This window comes from Anolis carolinensis, chromosome 4 (assembly GCF_035594765.1).
Source record: "Anolis carolinensis isolate JA03-04 chromosome 4, rAnoCar3.1.pri, whole genome shotgun sequence".
Classification (NCBI taxonomy): Eukaryota; Metazoa; Chordata; class Lepidosauria; order Squamata; family Dactyloidae; genus Anolis; species Anolis carolinensis.
Window position 1 is genome coordinate 199,929,639 of NC_085844.1, and position 17,948 is coordinate 199,947,586.

Sequence of the window (17,948 nt, forward strand, 5' to 3'; positions counted from 1 at the left end):
GAATCTATGGAGCCTCAGGGAAAATCATCGGGGCAGTGCCTCACATCACCCCTTTACCATCTGCCCTCGGCTTCGTCCTGCGCTGCCCCCAGCTTCTTAAATGAGAACATGGGTTATCTCCCATGTTTTCAGGGCAGCCTCTGAACACACTGCTAGGATGGAGCTGGAACGCAACCCACCGGAAGTAGCCCTGCGTCATGTGATGGGCTCTGGCAGGCTCTGTCCTATCTGCATCTTGGTAGTGTCTCAGGACGGGGAAAAAGTCTGGTGTGATGAAGTCAAAGGAGAGAAGGAACAACAAGGTCAGTGAAGACAACTGGGTAATGAAAGAACTCTTCACTTCCTTCACCCTCCATGATCCCCACATCTCATGAGACAGAGAGGGAGGCTTCCCCATTCCATTATGCTTAGGTATGGGAGTGGATTTGTAAATTTGGACAAAGATGTGGATATAGTCCTAAAATCTGAAAAGTTGAGCATCTCTGACATACGGACTCAAACCAAGAAAGGTGGCACAAAATTCCAGGCTGAGGTTCAAGGTGTACCCTGAGCTACTCCTTCAAATGGTTGGTTGTGAACAGATCCTGAGCTGAGACCAGGGTTTAAATCAACACTTGGAATGGACACCCACTGTGTGACCTTGGACAAGTCACATTCTTGCAGAGGAAAGCAAAGCATCTCTTCATTAATTTAATTAAATCATGTATGCCTTTCTTTGCCAAGAAAAGCCTATGATGAGTTTTCTTTTGGTCACTGTAAGCCTAAATAACATGAAAGCACACAGCAACAACCTCTCACCAGAAAGGTTTCATGACTGAGCAAAAGTTTAAACTTGAGTTTCTCCCATGCTGGTTCAGTAGACAGTCTGTATAGTATAGTATTGTCTCTTTCCCTAAAACTAGTTACTGTCGTGCTTCTAAACGTAGTCCTGTAGATGGAAAGCAATAGACAGCCAATGAGGTTGATCAGGAAGAATGCTGGACTTAGATTGATGTTCAGGTTCCAGTTTGGCAATACATGGAGCTTGCATGGAGATATGTAGATGGGGATGAGTAGGTTAACACCTTGATTGGGGTTCTGTTGTTCCACTTTTGGTTCATCATTAGTGAGATGTAGTTTGGATGTGGACAAAATGCATGCTTGTGGGATTTAGGTTGCTCTTAACACTAGGTCATCAAGTTCAACTTGTACCAGAGGGGTGCACTTTTATTTACAGAACTCTGAGGGTAGGAATTTTCTCATGAGATAAGAACTGAACAGAGCTCACAATTCTTTTGCACATAATCACACAAAAAAGCAATCAAAGTTTTATTTAATGTTAGTACTATAATTTAAAGTGTTTCTTTGTTGTTCTTGGTACTGTTCAACAACTGGGGAATCCTTCTCAATTACTGCATATCATTCAGAGACAAAGTAGTCAACTTCACATAGTTGCTGTGGGGGTTAATAAAATAATATGTCACATGATAGACAGTCCATCCTTCACATTCACTGTAATTGAGGGCATGGGACCTCCATGAAATGTTAATAACTGCAAATAAAAACACTATTTTTTTATTTGAGAGAACACATTTCTAATAATTTCTAGATCCTCAGGGCAAGACTGTGGACAGTTTTCATTGGAAGTTGACCATAGAGTCGCATTAAAGGGCCAAGAGCAGTGGTTCTCAACCTGTGGCTCCCCAGGTGTTTTGGCCTTCAGTTCCCAGAAATCATAACAGCTGGTAAACTGACTGGGATTTCTGGGAGTTATAGGCCAAAACACCTGGGGACCCACAGGTTGAGAACCACTGGCCTAGAGATTCTGAAAGAAACCGTATTAATCAAAGCCATAAAAGATAAACCCGCAGAGGGCCAACTGTACTGTGAGACTTCCGTATTTGCAATGTATAGTTGCAGTATTTGCACTACATGTGTATACTACCAGGTGTAGACAAAGTGGATTAAGAAATCTTTTGTCACTTTGCATCACAAGTTATAAGTCTTTAAGGCTGTGAAGACGGTGTTTAGGCAAGGAGAAAGGAAAAGGAGGCATTTCAGTACCCTACATACTTTACTGATTCTAGTCATGATGACATCCAAAACAAAATATCCTGGTGATTTCTTTTTTTTAATGTAGTTTTTTAGAATGCAGGTGTTCTGAGTACAGAATTTGAGCGACCTTGCTACTGAATCTTGAAAACATACATTCTTTTAATCAAAAGAAAGAGACTAGTCATTTGTATCTACAGTCAAAGCTTAGATTAATCCTGTGGCAGTCAGATAGGGAGAGTTCACGGCAGGGAAGCCATGTCCATGTTCAAGCAGGCTCATTCTGACCAAGGTACATGAGAGGGTGCAGGCAGCTCTCGGCCATTCACAAAGACAGTTCCAACATTTTCTTGCTGAGAGACATTCTCCAGGACACCCCTTTTTCTTTCAAAATCAGTTAGACCATTGGTAACAATAAGGCAATATTGGTAAGAGATTTTAATTTTTACAGCAGAAAGATATCCACCAGCAAAGGAGGGTCTCATCTCTGATAGGAGATCTATCTCACTGATGCCAGAAAAGAATATCCATCAAACCCTGCATTCCTTGGGCACAGCTGGAACTGGTGTAGTGATTGTCCATTTGCTGTCTGCAAGGAAAGTCAGAGAAATACTTATCTGATTAGTTTATTGGAGACACAGTTCCATGTAGAGTTGACTATTTTGAATACGTTTAAACCTAGATTGAGGCTCCACTTGATTCCCTGTATCTGTGGGAGAAATATTCCTAAACTTACTGTGTTCAATAATGAATCCTATTAAAATGTACAACTTCTACTGGAAGTCACCATACAGCCACTTTGGAGGGACTAGAATTTTCTTAGAAAGGTATACCCTCTAGAAATTTGCTAGGTCCTCAATGGTGAATCCATGGTAACATATGATGGAAGTACCATAGAATTGCCTGGAGGACCTAGAGAACTTCTAGAGAGGACATTAGGTAGGTGAAACTGAATATCAGTCCCACAGGTCCTACTATATTTCCTAATTATGATATATTACCTTTTAGGTTAACTTTGGATGTAACTATAAAAGGTGGCTGAGAATCTGTGGCGCAGGCTGGTTAGTAGCCAGTTGCAATAAATCACTATGACTCTTGGTCATGACTTTGAGGCCAGCTGGTGTCGGAGTGAGCACTCGACAATTAAAATAAAAAATAGCCTTGCTCATTGTTGACCTAAGCAACCCGAAAGACAGTTGCATTTGTCAAGTAGAAAAATTAGGGACCACTTATTCGGGGAGGCTAATTTAACTGATTTACAACACCGGATGAGGAAGTACTCCATCAAAAAGGACTCGTCGTCACAGTGGAGGATGAAGCAGCAGCTCCTCCTGTGGCTGGAATCAAGTATACCCTCACAAAGCCAGAAGCTGGGAAGTTAAATAGCCTCTGTGTCTGTCTGTGTGTGTGTGTTGTTTGTCTAATGGCATTGAATGTTTGCCATATATATGTACATTGTGATCCACCCTGAGTCCCCTTCAAGGTGAGAAAGGTGGAATATAAATACTGTAAATAAATAAAATAAAATAAATATATTATCCCCCCTCCTTTGGCATTTTTTCAGGTGGGGGGGGGGGGTTCTCAGAAAGTGGGTGAGGGTGTCCACTGGTTTTGTGAATGACATAAACGCTGACTAGCCAGGCTCCTCAAATCTTGTTTTGGCTGCTGCAAACCAGAGCAACAGGTTTTTCTCAATTTTTATCCAGGGAGATGATAACATATCTATCTAAAAGTCTGTGTTTCCTTTGCAGTTCATGGCAAATTGCTACTCAGTGTGTGTGCAAATTGACTTACTCAATATCTCAAAAGCTAAAAATATTATGTACACCTCTCCACACAACGGACCAGCTGGTGGAATGGGATGATATTTCTGTCCAAAGTGGTTCAAATGATCACAAAGCTTGCTACCTACTCTGTCCACAATAAATTAGACACATAAAGTATATCATCAAAGCCACTTTGGGTACTATTGATCTAAATGTGCAGGAAATGCAGGAGTCTGGCCAGGATCACAAAGCATGGAAAGCAACATATTCTTCATCTTTTAATCAATTCATCTTGTGTTTACTTTGATTATTTTTAGGTACAATGCCAATACCTTTGTTATCTGGGTTTTTAAGAATCCTTAGGCAATACTGCTGCTATTTATAGTTTTCAGAGTGTTGTTCTTTTTTTTCCGTTTCGCATTAAAGTTTATTTTGCTATTAGAGATAGCTTCTCCTTCCCTCCCTCCCTCTTTCTAACCTGCCTCAAGAACTGTAATTAGTAGGTGAGATGAAAACATTATCAATGACAACAAATAAAAGAGTACATCTTCCTCTTTTTCCTCTTCCCCTTGCTCCAGGTTGGCCCATTCTCTGCTTGCCCTCTTTGCATCATCGCTTGCTATCTCGGTGGTTTTTGCCATCATCCCCATCTGCCACAATGTGGTGGTCCTCGCAGTGGTCATGGCTGTGGCGGGGCTGGCCATGGGGTGCATCGACACACTCTCCAATATGCAGCTGGTGAAGATTTATCAGAAGGATTCGGCTGTCTTCCTGCAGGTGAGACAAAGAGCTGTGAGAGTCTGGCTTTCCTTTTTCGACCTTTGGATCTTTTGCTGTTTTGACTCCTTGTTGTTGTACTACAAACTTTGGCTGGACTTGGCAGCTGGCCAACATACATACTTGGTACTCCCCTTAAAGAAGGAGGAGAGGTTCTGAACTTAGACCCAAACAAACTTCCCAGCTTCTACAAGTTATAGTTAGGGGATTCTTTATGTTTCACTGAACCCTTTCTTGATGTTCCTAAAGTCAGTATAGGTGCTTGGCAGAAGGATGCCTTAATTGAGCTCTATAGCCAAGACAAAGTATACACTTGCCAGTAACATCGCAATTAGTGCATTTGTCAACCCTCTTCTCTTGCCTCATTCTCCTGATCTTATCTCCTGATCACCCTATTTTGTGGAATTCTTCCTATTTTATATCTGGGCAGTTGTGTCAAAGAGAGCCCTGAGGCATATATATACAGCACGTCTCCTGTTCCAAAGTTAGCCCTTCTTCTGTAATTTAGTCATCTTTAAGTCCAAATAGGATTCCTAAGAGACAAATCACAACATTTAAGAAAAGGCAACATGGCTTTTGTAAGAAAATGCAGTACAATATCACAGAATCCTAACCTGCACACATAAAATGTCCTGTGAAGATAGTATTGCAGTTTCCTTCTATCGCATAACATATATTTCCAGAATTGTTTCCACCATATGAACCTGACTAATGAGTGTTGTTGTAATTTCATCATGTTTAATTCTTTGCTATAAAAATAAATACCTGTACAGGGATGCAGTGTGAACAGCATAACACATTGAAATATTGGTTTGATACATTTTTGTTTTTTAATATTGCTACTTTTTTGCGATGCTTTATGCTACTCTGATCATTTTTGTAGCATAGAAATATTATAAATCAGTATCTCAAAAAGGACTTCATTTGCATTCTAGGAGACTGCTAGGTTTCTTATCACATTGCAGTACTTATGGGAAAGGTTTGATGAAGAAAGCTGTTAGATCAGAATCCAGCAATTCGAAGCTACTGTTGAAGGTGCAAACCATGGTGCTCACTTCATATAAATATGTATGAATTGGAATCTGATTACATTTATCTGGCCATATTTGTCATCAGAGATGCCTGGCATCATGATGTTGGAAGTAATTCCAGGTTTTCTTTTCCATTTTGTAGGTCCTTCATTTCTTTGTGGGTTTTGGTGCCCTGTTGAGCCCACTGATAGCTGACCCGTTTTTGTCAGACACCAATTGCATCTTGACAAATGGCACCGCCACTAGCAACAACAACCTCCCTCACATCCGAAAGTCCCTGGTCCCCCATCATCCTGGGAACCTGTCCAGTTATGACCTGCCTACCAAAGGACTGGTGGTGACGCGAGTATCTTATGCCTTCTGGATTATGGCTTTGATCAATGTAAGTATTGCCTCCTTAATGAATAATCCTGGATCCGTGTTTCCCAACCTTTGGTCCTCCAGATATTTTGGACTTCAGCTCCCACCATTCCTAATAGCTGGTAAATTGGCCAAGATTTCTGGAAGTCCAAAACAACTGGAGGACCAAAGGTTGGGAACCACTGTTCTAAAATAACATAGTTCAGGATATTGAGGAGAGCGCCTCTCAATCTGAATATCTCCAGGATCCCATTAGAAGCTGGTTGTGTTTGTGCAGATATCTCTAGTCTGGTTCATAGTTTTCAGACTTGAAATATTATGGTGTTTCACTAAACTGTCTGTATTGTTCTGTCTCTGCTTGTGCAATTATGACACTGTTGAATGAAGCAGAGAAGAACACTGTTGAATGGATAGAGAAGAACCTAAAATGGACTTACTTTATTTTCATGGGTTCATGAGGCTTGTATTCCATATTTTGATACTTAAAAAACCTCAACAATGTTGGCATTGCAGTGTCAGAGATAATTTGGGGAGGACGAAATTCTTTCATCAGAATTATTGTGCACAGAAAGAACAGGTTCAGCTAAACTGTCAGGAAGCAAATAAAACTTGTCTGTCATTTCAGCCTTCCTAAGGTAGGAAGCTATTTTATGGCCGTTTCTTCTCTGTTGCAGATGAAGTTATTTCCTTGATAATCATATTATGCACTACAAAGTACTTTGCAAAATAGGAGGCAGTAATGGTTCTTTCACTCAGCAAAAACAGACTTCTAAGTGTTTTTCCCATTGCCCATAACCTGTATAAATATGAACTAAATGAGGTGTCTCTCCACCAATAACAAACAACAAATGCAGCAGGCAGAGCTTCCTGCTGCAAAGGATTGCTTTAGACAGTCGAAACTGCAACAAGCTTCACATCTCTAGGCTCCCATAAAGAAATATGAGATATTTTCTGTAATATTTTGTTCTCTGCGTAATATTTCTCACCCAGGATAGTCAGGTGAACTCTGACCCACATCACTGCTTACCACAGCTCCCTGGGCAGTCTTTTCCTCTGTAGAAAAATTTGAGATAACAAGAAAGAAAGAGCTGGAACTGAAAAAATTGCACTAGGTTAAAAAAAGGGGTGGGTAGGCTGATATTGTCTGTCAAACTGCTTAGAATGAATTTATACCATTGCATTCCATCTTGTTGCTATAATGTTAGATTGCAAATTTTGTAGTCCCCATCCAGCATAATCTTTGCTATAATACACTCTTCTTATGTGTTAGCAATAACTCCCATCATTGACCATGCTGGCTGATAATTGAAGTTGCAGTCCACAATTTAAGGGAACCAGGTGGGCACAGGGTCCTTGGTACAGTCAGTAAGTGTACCTAAAGGAAATCTAAAATGTCAACCAATTGGAACAAACCAGTTCCTGCAGTCTTCAATTTTCAGCAGGAACAATTCTTTCTAAGAAAGAAATTGGTCTTAATTGCACACCAATGATCAATCCATCCCTAAACACATTACAACCAGGATAGCTCACAATATGTTGTCTGTTCAGGAAATACCACCACAACACTCTGAATACATCCCACATTTTCTGACTTGGAAGCTAATCAGGGTTGGGCCTGCTATGCATGTGGAGATAGTTGACAGGCGAAATAAATAAATAAATAAATAAATAATATTTCTTACCTGCCTCTCCTCGTGGCTTGAGGCGGATTACAGCATAATTAAAACATATAAACATTGTAAAAATTCTATTAATGCACATATTAAATGTGTTTCTATGAAAGATCTATATTAAAATGTATTTCCATAAAATACATATTAAAATACACAGAACAGGGATTAAATAAAAGAGTTTAAAATTCAGGGTCAGGGCAGCTGTCTTCAATAACTGCAAAGAAGGAGGAAGCTCATCAAGCGTTGTTCGTTCTTGATGGAACATGTGTGTGTCTAGTCACTAGTAAATAAGCAGCAAAGGCACCAGTGTGTGTGTGGAGGGAGAGAAACTAGGGAGTTATTAGATTTGGTGCTCTTGGCCCCTTTCTCCTCTTCTGGGGTAGGGGCTGCCGAGCATCATCAGATGACGCTAGCTCAGCCCCGCCCCATTGATCCCCGAAGTGGCACCACCAATGCAAGGTAAGTTGTATTTTGGGTAGTCCCATCTGATATGGACAGGGACCAACGCACCATGTCCCATGTCCTCCTTGTAATGGGGAAAGAGGGAAGGCACTCACAGCGCCCCACACACCTGCCATTTTGCCAGCAATTGCCAGCAAAACAGAGCAATGGGGAGGTAAGTGTGAAGAGGTCCTAAGGCTTTGTTGTAAGAACTCCTGTGAAGATAAGACAGATAGCACTGCACAGATGTAATCTTGTTTAACTATTAGTAGACATGAAAGAATAAAGTGTGGGTAAAGGTGGGAAGATCCTTAAAAGTATTGGTTTACATCTCAAAGACTGGAATAGGTGATTAGGAAATTTGGAGTCATTGAAAATTATTCACACGTATCAATGCTGCTTTTTCAAAGGGAGTATATCTACTATGGAATTAATGGAGTTTGGCCTTACTTTAACTGCTATGGCCCTGTGTTATGGAATCATGGGAGTTATAGCTTTACAAGATCTTTAGCCTTCTCTGCCAAAAAATGCTGGTCCCTACCCAAACTACATCTCCCAGGATTCCACAGCATTGAGCCATGGCAGTTATAGTGGTGTCAAACTGCATTGGTTCTAAAGTGGAGATGTACCCTAAGAGACCTTTAACTTTTCAAGTGCTGAGTGTTGTTGCATTTTCAACAGTCCCAAATATAAAAGCCCCTGGTAGTGCAATGGGTTAAACCAGTGTGGTCCAACTCGTGGCCCACGGGTTACATGTGGCCCACCATTTCATTTTTGTTGGCCCTTGTCCTTCTTACTGGAAAAATATTTTAATTTAACATTTGGGGGAAAAATCATTTACCCTTCTTACTGCTTTAAGTTTTTAAGAAACGGTCATATAATGGCCATATTGAAGCTTCACTCTGGACCTCACATTCAATATACTAAAGTTTGATTGGCCCTCGGGTAACTAAAGGTTGGACCACACTGGGTTAAACCCTTGTGCTGGCAGGAGAGCTGACTTGAAGGTTGTGTTGCTGACCTGAAGGTTGCCATTTCGAATCCAACCAGGTGAGAGTGCAGATGAGCTCCCTCTGTCAGCTCCAGCTCCATGTGGGAACATGAGATAAGCCTCTCACAAGGATGGCAAGATATCAAAAACATCTGGGCGTCCCTTGGACAAGGTCCTTGCAGACGGCCAATTCTCTCATACCAGAAGTGACCTGCAGCTTCTCAAGTCACTCCTGACATTAAAAAAAGTCCTAAAAGTTAAATCTCTCTTTACTGGGCATACCAAATTGTTTGCTTTGAAGCATGCAGGCCTACATTATAGCAGTTAAAATTATTTGGTGCAATGGGATTTATTCCCAAATTAGCTACACATAGGATTGGTGCCAATGACAGCTTCTATTCCAGGGAGAATTAACAGCCTTGCTGGGGGCGGTTTTTATTGAGCTGGCAGTGCAGAGAGGAAAGGCCACATCTTTTGCTTCCCATTCTAACTAAAGCCCCTTTCCCCTGGCTGCTTTATGAAAGATGGCAAAATTCAGTGAAGTATTTCATGTTAGGATTGCTTGGCTTTGTAGTCTAAATATTTCTACACTGAACTACATGCTGTTTAGTCCAAAAATCACTCCTGGGTATAATATCAATACTCATAGAAAATAAATGAGTTTAAATTCTCCGGATCTTGCTCTGAAAAAATGTGCTGTCTCTCTCATGCACACAAAGCCTGTTTTATTGTATGGGTGGAGGTTATGCAGTCCTTCAGATGTTTGTTGGATTGCACATCCCAGCATTAGCCAGCATAGCTAATGGTTACAAATGCTGAGTGTTGTAAAAGGCAGTATCTGGAAGACTGCCTGACTCTCCCCTCCCACAACTCCCAGATTCACAATCTGATATCCCCCAGACAGCAGTAATGTTTCCAAGCTCTTAAGGGTGTATATGTCCCTTGTTGCTTTAATCCAGGTGACTTTTGCATTATATTCGGTGCAATGCAGCAGAGTCATCCAACAGATGTTTTGATGTGATTAGACCATTGAACATCTCGGAAACTAACAAAGCTTTAAAATAAAAAGAAGTTTTCTGGACACAGAATATAACTTTAGGCATAACTAACAGGATCTTGGAGGTTTTGTGACTAATGCTCAAAGTGTTAAAGGTGTTAGAAAAAGATAGCATTACAAAGAATTCTATGCATCATTTGCTCAGTCTTTGGGAACTACGGAAATTCTGTTGGCAACCAGGGAGTGGTGGCACAAGGGGGCAAACAAAGACCTGACAACCTTGAGTCAGAGAAGTTCATTTCTTAGGCCTGGAAGGGATCTCTTTGAAGAAGAGTGGTGTCAGAATCTTTCATAAGAAGGAACGATTTTCAGATCCCCTTTAAATTCCCAGTTGTTAATGTGGAGTACATACACTGAGGAAGCCAAAAAGGAAGTGCTTGTCTAAGATCCTTAACACCATCAATAATAACTAATCTATGATTTACTGGAAGGCTCAGTTTTAGCTCAACAGGATGGTGGACAATGGGAACTTCATAGCAGTATAATGTGGCATTCACAAAGGGACATATTTTCATTTATGGCAGGAGGGCCCCCAGCTGAAGAGTGTTTGGAATAACATATGTATGGAAATGGGTAACATTATAGGACTAAACATCACCCCGGATGCTAGGTTAGCATTGCTAATGGACACCACAAAGTTGAATTTAGAAATTGAAAAGAAAGAATTGCTGATTATTTTACTCACAGTGGTGAGACTTATAATTGCAAGAAACTGGAAGACAGTAACCAATCTCATGCTGGAAGCATGGTATGGGGAGCTATGGAACATAGCCCTACATGAGCCCTCAATGGAAATGAGGGTGTTTAGCGGGGAAACTAATAGATCAGATTTTGATTCATATTGGTCGTTTTTTATTAAATGTTTTAGAACAGGCATGGGCAAACTTCAGATCTCCAGGTGTTTTGGACTTCAGCTTCCACAATTCCTACAGACTGTATGTAAGGAATTGTGTGAGTTGAAGTCCAAAACCTGGAGGGCTGAAGTTTGCCCATGTCTGTTTTAGAGAGTGAAAAGGGAAAACAATACAACCTTGTTAATCAGGACTTTTGAATATGTCATTTGTTTACTGGTTGACTCATAAATGTATGGCAAAGGAAATTATTGTTGTTCAGGCCTTGGTGGTGGGGTTATGTGTTTGTAACATATTCATTGTTTTGTGTTCTGTTTACACTGTAAGCTGTTAATGTATGCAAATAAAAAGTTACGTTAACAAAAAAGGAACTTCATAGCAGCAGCTATATATAAGCAAAGGCAAAAGGGTTTGAAAAGATTAGCATTAATCTTGAGTTAATAAATGTATTATAGGAGTCACTTATAAGCAATAAGCCATAGTCCAGTGTCATCTAAAAATGAATATTAAGAGAGAGCTTTAAGGCTGAAAAAATCAAACGGACAATATAAACATTCAATGCAGTCTCTTTTTTCTGTAAAGATTTTAACTTGTTAGGCTTCTTTTTTACTTTTTTCTGTTAGGCTATGTTTCTACAGGATTGGTATGCATAGTTTTACTTGCCCACATCTGAAAAATTATGTTTCCTCATCATTCTGAAGACGTGTAACAAGTGGAGTGCCACAAGGTTATGTTGTTGGTCCAGTTTTATTCAGCATCTTTATAAGTGACTTCAGTGATAGAATAGAAAGCACACACATTAAATTTACAAATGATAATAAACTGGAAAGATTAGTTCATACCTCAGCGTTCAGATTTGTGATCTGGGCCAAAATAAACAAAATGAATTTCTACTGGGATAAATGTTCAGGTTAAGAAAAGTCAGATCATGAAGACAAGATGGAGCCCCCGCTGGCGCAATGGGTTAAACGCTTGTGCCAGCAGGACTGCTGACCAAAAGGTCAGCGGTTCAAGTCTGGGGAGCGGGGTGAGCTCCCATCTGTCAGCTCTAGCTACCCATGCGGGGACATAAGAGAAGCCTCTCACAAGATGGTAAAACATCGAACATCCGGGCGTCCCCTGGGCAACATCCTTGCAGATGGCCAATTCTCTCACACCAGAAGTGACTTGCAGTTTCTCAAGTTGCTCCTGACATTAAAAAAAGAAAGACAAAATGAGTGACACCTGGGTTGACATGAATAATTGGGGAAAGGATCTTTGTCCGACCAGACATCAGCCAGATAGGCAAAAGAAAGACAATACAGTTCTAGCTACACCAACAGACTAGTACATCACTAAATCAATGATGAGACCTCATCTGAAAAACAGTAGCAAGTTCTGGGCACCAATATATAGGAAGCACATTAAGAGACTGTAATATGTCCAGAGGATGACTAGAGTGATAAAAGGTCTAGAAACTAAACAATGCGATGAATGGTTGATAGAGTTTAGTATATTTATCTTGGATAAGAAATTATTGAGTAAGGAGTCAGCAGTTATCTTTAAAAATAAAGCCAGCTTATTTCCTGCTGTTCTCTGACACAGAATGTGAACCAAGAGATTAAAATTTCAAGAAGAGAAATTTCACATAAACATCATCAAGAACTTTGTAAGAGCTGTTCAGTAATGAAATAGACTACCTTGAAAGGTGATGGATTCTCCTTTGTTGGGTTTTTAAAACAAAGTTGGAATGACAGTCTCCCAGGTGTGCTTTACACAGCAGTGGATTGAACTCAGTGGGCCTTGGAGCCACTTACAAATATATGATCCACAGCCTTCCTTCACAAACTTACAGACAAACTCTTCTGCCACTTGCAAAACATAATAGCAGAGCCATGGATCTCTCTCTGTTCTGCCTTTTGAAGGTTTTTTGTTGAATGTTCTTTGGGAACATTGCCAACATTGGTTGATGGAGCAGGACTTTTGCTACATCCTGTGTTCCTGCAACTTACTTGCCATGATAGCATTGGACTGTGCGTAAAGGAATTTGAATATGGGAAATAGCATTACGGATAGATGTCTTCACTAAAAGTCACTTATTTTTCAAGAGCTTCTCACTTTAAGAAACAAAAACATTACCCAGGTAGGACTGAACTATGCTGCGAAGTGATGCAGATGATCTTATTAGTTTGTGCTCCACGTGGAAAGCTTTCCTAATTATTCTTCCAACAAAGTTTGGTAGCTCTGAAGGCTTCTGACATTGTCTCTTAAAGGAGAATAACCCGGGGGGGGGGGGGGGGTTGCTAAAATTGTATTGGGAGCCCTGTTGTGTTTTCACTCATCTTTGTTGTACTCTGTAGTACATGACTGACTACTTCATTACATTGTCTTAAAACTACAAAGCAACTGATACCGACATCAAAATAAAATTCAATTGCAAAAGAGCTGAATGAAGTAATCTATTCTAGTTTTGGGGTTTCTTTCATTAGAAATTATATGCTGCTTAAGCTGCTAAAGTGTATTTACAACTAAGACTGACATTTCAGATATGCTTAATAGGAAATAAACCCCATTGAGCACAGCGAGACTTACTTCCTGAGTAATCAGTCCTATGTCCTGTACAAATATTGAAATAAGGAGCATTAAAAACACATGATATACAATGTAGCAGTAATTATACCCAGAAAACGATAGGGTAAAAGGCTAATATCAATTAGAGATAAGGATGCATTTTTTACTATATAGTTGCAGCACTGTGATTCCACTTTAATGTCCATGCCTCCATCCTATTAAATCTGCAGATTTGTAGTTTGGTGAAACATTACAGTTTGCTGGCATAAAATAACTACTAGTAAATATCTCACAAAACTACAAACCTCAAGATTTTATAGGATGGAGTCATGGTAGCTGAAATAATATGAACATGCTATAATTGTATAATGTGAACAAGACTATGTTCCTTGGTTTGATCCTCTAGATGTTTTGAATTATTATTTCCATAGGGTTTTTTTTAGCATTTAGGGTTGTGCCAGATGAAGTTGGAAATATCAAAGCATCCCTACCCTCTGCTGTCAAGAGTCAGACGCCAGGTCACAAACAAAACAGAGTTTATTCTGAAGATAAGCCAAAAATAACACAAAAACAAGCCATGCTATTTTCCCATGCTGGCATTCAATAAAAACTAAGGACGCTTCAATTCAGCTTAGAAGAAACAAATAGAGTTGACTGCAAGATAACATGCAAAATAAACGAAGGCTTGCAACCTTCCAAAAGCTGCAGAGTATAACAGAAAGTGCAAAAGCTTCTTTTAGCTCCAAACCGTTTCTGAAAACAGACAGCCGGCTCTGCGGAGTTAAAGGGACAGTTCCCAAAAGAAAAACAGCAAACTGGCTTAAAAACAAACAAACTAGAAGAGCAGTAAACTGCTTCCACGGTGCAGATAAAGCTGAAGCTTCAAAGGGATGATGAATAGCCATCGTCAGGAGAATCCAAGGTCAGGTCGAGAGGCAGCAGCAAATTCCAGAAGTCAGAAGCTGGGAGTAGTCGTCAGTCTGGGAGCGTAGACAGAAGCCAGGTCAAATTCAATCCAAAGTCCGAAGAGGGTGCAGTCATCCAAACCAGGTCCACGATAAGACACAGCGAGAGCCAAGCCAGATGGTATCAGCAGATCCGAATCACAGTCCAAGTCCAGTCTTCACGGAAACACAGAGATCCCAATGGCGCCTCAGCAACACCTTGCCACACGCAAAGTGCATTGGCCAAACATTCCCATTTTATTCCCCTTCCTCCTGGGTGACCAAACACTCACACCCAAACACCAGGTGTCCCAAATCTATTCAGAGTCCGAACTCCACACAGCTAGAGCTCGTGGATCTGGAGTACCTAGCAATTCATCGGAGTCCCAATCATCCTGCCCACACTTAGCCCCATGAACACTTAAAGAACCATCCTCCCTTCTCCAAGCATCCCAAGTGGGATCAGCTCCTGCAGAAACCCCAGGTTCAGTAGTATCCATAGGCCCCAAATCCCAGACATCTCTGGTGGCTGTGCCCATTCGGTGCCCACTTCCCCAGCCACCACCTGTTCCTCAGCATCCATTTCCCCAAACTCCCCAAACTCCCCATCTGAATCTTCCTCAGAAGATCCCCCATATAGCTCTCTAAGTCGCTTCCTGTGCAACTCCTCCAGTGAACCCTCATCACGAGGGTTTTTTCTTCCTCTTCGGATCCCATCTCCATCAACCATAATCCCCGAAGGCGCAGTCACAACATCTGCTCTTAAATACAGCTGCCAGTGGTATATACACCTTGGATACCCTCTTGCGTGATACATCCTTCATTGTGACTCCTGAAATGGCTGCCTCATATATCTATGAGGGCCTAGCTATGTGTTACTTAAGCAATTGGGTTTCCACTCACAACAGGGTTTCCCCCACTTTATTCCTTGGTTTAAGTGGAAGGTGATTTCTATCAAGATATGGGCATGGTACATTTGACTCTTTCTCCATAGTCACAGTTCCACTGAAGATTGCTTCTTTTCTTGCAATTAGTACTATGGAAGGGATGTTCCCATTAACACACAGGGGAGGTCTTCATTAATATTGTGGCTAAGGAGGGAAGTATCAAATGTACCACTCCCTGTGGTGGGAATGAGAGGGAATCATTCCTAGACTGAAGTCGGAGAAAAAAACCTGTCATGTCACACTTGCAAGCCATATGTCATTATCAGAATATAATTAACAGAGTTCGGGAAACTTTTTAAACGTTTTGTTTTACACTACAGTTCCTAGAATTCCTTAGGTTGATTAAAAGTTTAAGTCCAAATTTTTGGTGTTATTACAAATGGTAAATTTTGGGTAATTTTAAGAGTGACGTGTGCGATAGAATCCAAATGCTAACGCTTCTATTTTCTGAATTAAGCTCCCTGCATCCAAGATAAGAATTCTAACTGCAGGCTTCGTTTATTCTTGTTGCAAGAGTTTTAAATGAACACCACTGATATACGAAATAAATGGGGGTCTAAGAGAAAAGAAAGACTTGGTAATATTTCCTGCTAGAAGTTTCTTGCAAGATTTAAGTTTCAGGTTCCCTGTGCTTTGCAGTTACCTATGAGCAAACCCAGTGATTCAGACCTGAAGAGCAACATTACGGCCACGTTATTGAGGAAATATGGGCGTAAACCAAGCAAACTGAAAGCAAGAAAAGCAGGACAAGAATCCATGCTGAATGACATGTCTGTTTTCTCTTCTGCGTCACTCGGTAGTCTCTCACCTTGCCAGTTTCCCTGCTATTTCGTATAATCGATCTTGAGAACGATGCAGAGTAGACTTAACCCCATAAATATTTGAAAACTGAATGTCTAAGCCTTGTTGGCCTCCTTTTTGGATAAGCAACTGGTGATAATAATATCCCTGCTTTAACTTATTTAATTTTAACATCAAACTTCATCCCAGTTTTGGCTCCCACTTCATGTCCCATTCTCTACTGGAATGCAGCACCTGAAAACCCAAAGTCTCTAAAAAGAATAATGTGCCAGGTTAAAAGCAAAATCTTATTTAAAAGGACAACATAAAAACAAATACATTTTAAAATGAGTTGAAATAGTTTTGCATAAGTGGTAGTCCATGGACCGCTGTTGGACCCCTAGCACTCTTGTGACCAATCTCTTTAGAACTTCCAGGGGGAAAGAAAGAAAGACAATGGACATAAATAGCTCCCTGGCACATTGAGGGATCAAATCATTGTCTGCCTTTCACATCACATAGCTTTAGAAACGCAGGTTTAAACTGCCATGGTGGAGATACAGTCAGCTCCCAAACAGAGAAAAAAAAACTTAGCCTTCCATAGTTCTGGGCTCTGAGAGCAGCTACCTTCAGTGTGTTACTGTACTTCACTTTGTACATTATGTATGCATTTACATTCATATAACCCTCTCCACAAGGGGAGTGTCACCTTTTCAAGGTTCTGCTGGGTAAGAGATTTTGAAAGGTTTTTTGATCATCTGGTTCTGCTGGCCAACCATTGTGGGATACTGACCAGCAGGTAAAAAACATATGTGCCCATACATGACAGAAATATAATCACTTCAAACCTAAAGGCTGCATTTGATCTGAAAGAGGTTTTCAGGTGCTGCATTCCAGTAGAGGATGGGACATGAAGTGGGAGCCAAAAGTGCCCATGTATGCTATCTTAGTAGTCCTTTCTGCCAGTAACAATGTTAGGTACATTTCAACCTCTGGGGAGGGGCTATCTATGCAAAACCAGAGCTCTAAATCACAAAAACAATTTTGTTATGGGGAAGAGGCCATGGACACCTGGAAACACCTAGAAGACTGAATTGGGTTAGGTTCCTCCACAAGGCATGGAGTGAGGCTCCCCATCCCTGCTATAGATTACACCCCTGATTTTAAAACCTCTGACTCTTTCTTGACATTGTAATTCATTGCAAATTCGGTTGCCACACTATAGTAGCCTCTTCTAGACAATGTTTGATAAAAAAAAGTTCGTTATGATTGTCTCCTCTGATAATCTTAGAGGAAAGCTTTGTTATGATTAATTGCCTCTGAGGGTGTTGGCACCAGCTTTTTAAAGAGCTCCCTTGCAATCTGCTTGCACAATTTCAACACTTCACAGCTTCTACTAGGTTTTCTAGGCCTTGGGTGGGTGTCCTAGCTTCTATTTTGTGCTTTGCTTGGGAAATATTAGAACAGCCAACTGTGCCTGCCAAAGACTGATGCAATCAAACATATGGAATTGGTGGAATGAGAGAAATGGATGTTCTTGGCCTAAGAAAAAAATAAATCTCATCTGTCCTTTTTGCTGGGGGGGGGGGGGTCCATGGAGTGGGCAGGGTGAAAGAGCACAGCTTGACTTGTGAAAGAGGTATCTGTGGTAAATTTAAAGAAATGGGCATGAGAACAATATAAAATATCAGATATTGTTAAAATGGTGTAAATTATGTCACTTTTTCTTCAGGGAATAATTGGATATGT

The 17,948-nt window shown here is 40.6% G+C and overlaps 1 protein-coding gene across 1 annotated transcript in view; it reads left to right on the plus strand.

Annotated features, from left to right (window-relative positions):
- Positions 1-17,948, plus strand: part of mfsd4a (major facilitator superfamily domain containing 4A) — a 61,197-nt gene that overhangs the window by 18,272 nt on the left and 24,977 nt on the right. The window contains exons 2-3 of the mRNA XM_008115680.3: positions 4,376-4,574; positions 5,748-5,987. Coding sequence (XP_008113887.2) covers positions 4,376-4,574; positions 5,748-5,987 — 439 coding nt within the window. The remainder of the gene's footprint in view (positions 1-4,375; positions 4,575-5,747; positions 5,988-17,948) is intronic.